The sequence below is a fragment of the Geospiza fortis genome, unplaced genomic scaffold (genome assembly GCF_000277835.1).
Source record: "Geospiza fortis unplaced genomic scaffold, GeoFor_1.0 scaffold2556, whole genome shotgun sequence".
In the NCBI taxonomy this organism is placed as follows: domain Eukaryota; kingdom Metazoa; phylum Chordata; class Aves; order Passeriformes; family Thraupidae; genus Geospiza; species Geospiza fortis.
The window spans coordinates 13,369-15,438 of NW_005054786.1; the positions used below are offsets into that span (position 1 = coordinate 13,369).

General features: G+C 47.0%; 1 protein-coding gene across 1 annotated transcript in view; it reads left to right on the forward strand.

Annotated features, from left to right (window-relative positions):
* Positions 1 to 350, forward strand: part of PLXDC1 (plexin domain containing 1) — a gene marked incomplete at its 5' end in the record, with an annotated part of 13,389 nt that extends 13,039 nt beyond the window's left edge. The window contains one exon of the mRNA XM_005431160.2: positions 57 to 350. Within this exon, the coding sequence (XP_005431217.1) occupies positions 57 to 176 (120 nt within the window). The remainder of the gene's footprint in view (positions 1 to 56) is intronic.
* Between the last annotated feature and the right edge of the window lie 1,720 nt (positions 351 to 2,070).

The following is a 2,070-nucleotide window of genomic DNA, read 5'->3' on the forward strand; positions in this document are numbered from 1 at the left end:
ATTGGGGCTCAGGGCCCTGTCCCAGCTGCTCACCTCGCCCCTGTTTCTGTCCCCAGCCGCGCCCCCCCCCCCCCCCCGCCATGAAATTCCGGAACCACGGCAACCATGGCTCGTATGCCGAGGTGGAGGCGGCCAGCCAGGAAAAGGAGGGGTTTGTGGAGGCCGAGCAGTGCTGAGCGCTTCTCCCGAGAGATCCGTCCTGAGGAATCCCAAGGAATCCATCCTGAAGAATCCTGAGGAATCCATGCTAAGGAATCCATCCTGAGGAATCCCAAGGAATCCATCCTGAAGAATCCTGAGGAGTCCATCCCAAGGAATCCATCCATGGAAGTCCATCCAGGGGAATCCATCCCGAGGAGCTAAGGAATCCATCCTGAGGAATCCCAAGGAATCCATCCTGAAGAATCCTGAGGAGTCCATCCCAAGGAATCCATCCATGGAAGTCCATCCAGGGGAATCCATCCCGAGGAATCCATTTGGAGGAATCCCGAGGAATCCATCCTGAGAAATCCATCCTGAAGAATCCTGAGGAATCCATCCTAAGGAATCCTGACAAATCCTGAGGAATCCATCCCGAGGAATCCTGACAAATCCTGAGGGATCCATCCCAAGGAATCTCAGGGAATCTGTCCTGAGGAATCCATCCTAAAGAATCTCAAGGAATCCTGACAAATCCTGAGGGATCCATCCTGAGGGATCCATCCTGAGGGATCCATCCTGAGGAATCCTGAGGAATCCATCCTGAGGAATCCTGACAAATCCTGAGGGATCCATTCTGAGGAATCCCACAGAACCCATCCCAAGGAATCCCGAGGAATCCATCCCAAGGAATCTCATGGAATCCATCCTGAAGAATCTTGAGGAATCCCGAGGAATCCCAAAGAATCCATCCTCAGGAATCCAGAGGAATCCATCCCAAAGAATCCCAAAGAATCCATCCCAAGGAATCCCAAGGAATCCACCCTGAGGAATCCTGAGGAATCCATCCCGAGGAATCCAAAGGAATTCATCCCAAGGAATCCCAAGGAATCTCAAACCTCCCGTGTCCCAAAGTGCTGGAATCACTTAATTAATTTGCTAAATTGTTAATTGTGACCTTTGGCCCTGAAGGAGACAGAGAGAGGGGGGAAATAAACCTGAAATTCCACCAAAATTCGTCTTCTGATGGCCAATGGGAACAGAGAGGGATTTAGGGACAAAACTCTGGGATAAATCCTGGGCTAAATCCAGGATTCAGATCCGTGAGGAGCGCCTGGACATTGCAGGAAACCTCAAAATCACTCCTTAACCTCATCATTTTTAGTTTTTTTTTCTAATTTTTCTTCCATTTCCCTCAGTCTGGTACAAGCCCCCGGATATTGGGACCCCCTGACCCCAAGGGAGGCTTTGACTCGGGACCTCTCAGCGTTTTCTATTCCTCTTGTGCCACCAAAATTCAGCATTCACCTGCAAAACAATCCCCAAACTGAGGGAAAAAAAATAAAACCAGAATCCCAAATCCAGCAGGAGGTAAATTTTCATTCCCCCACCACAAAATGCTGGTGCATTATGGATTTTTCCCCCCCCCACCTTAATTTTTAATTTTCTCCTGCTCTTCAGCTATTTATTCTGATAATCAAATTTTGGGTGTATTTTATCCCCTGGCTGGCTCAGCTGTCACTGCTGGTGATTAGTGCCACGGGCAGGGTCTGTCTAATTAATATTTTCCTTCTCATCTGCTGAATTTATGGAACAATTACAGATAAATATGGATGTTTGGTGGCACTCAGACCCCAAATTCGACTTTTTTGCAGCCCCTGGGGAGTATTTTTGCTGCATTTTATGATATAAAAGCACCAAAATGCTCCAGCTGAGTCGTGATCATGCCCAGATTTGGAAGTTTTATTCCCAAATCAAGAATTTCCCTAAAAATTGGTTCTTTCCCCAAAGTGGGAAGGAAAAGGGAATTTATCACCCAGTTTTTACCCCAAATCTGATCTCCTTTGTCATGGTGATGAGTTAATATGGTTTGGTTTTTTTTTTTCCTCTGGATTTCACTTTTTTCCAATGGTTAAATTTTGAAATATTAAT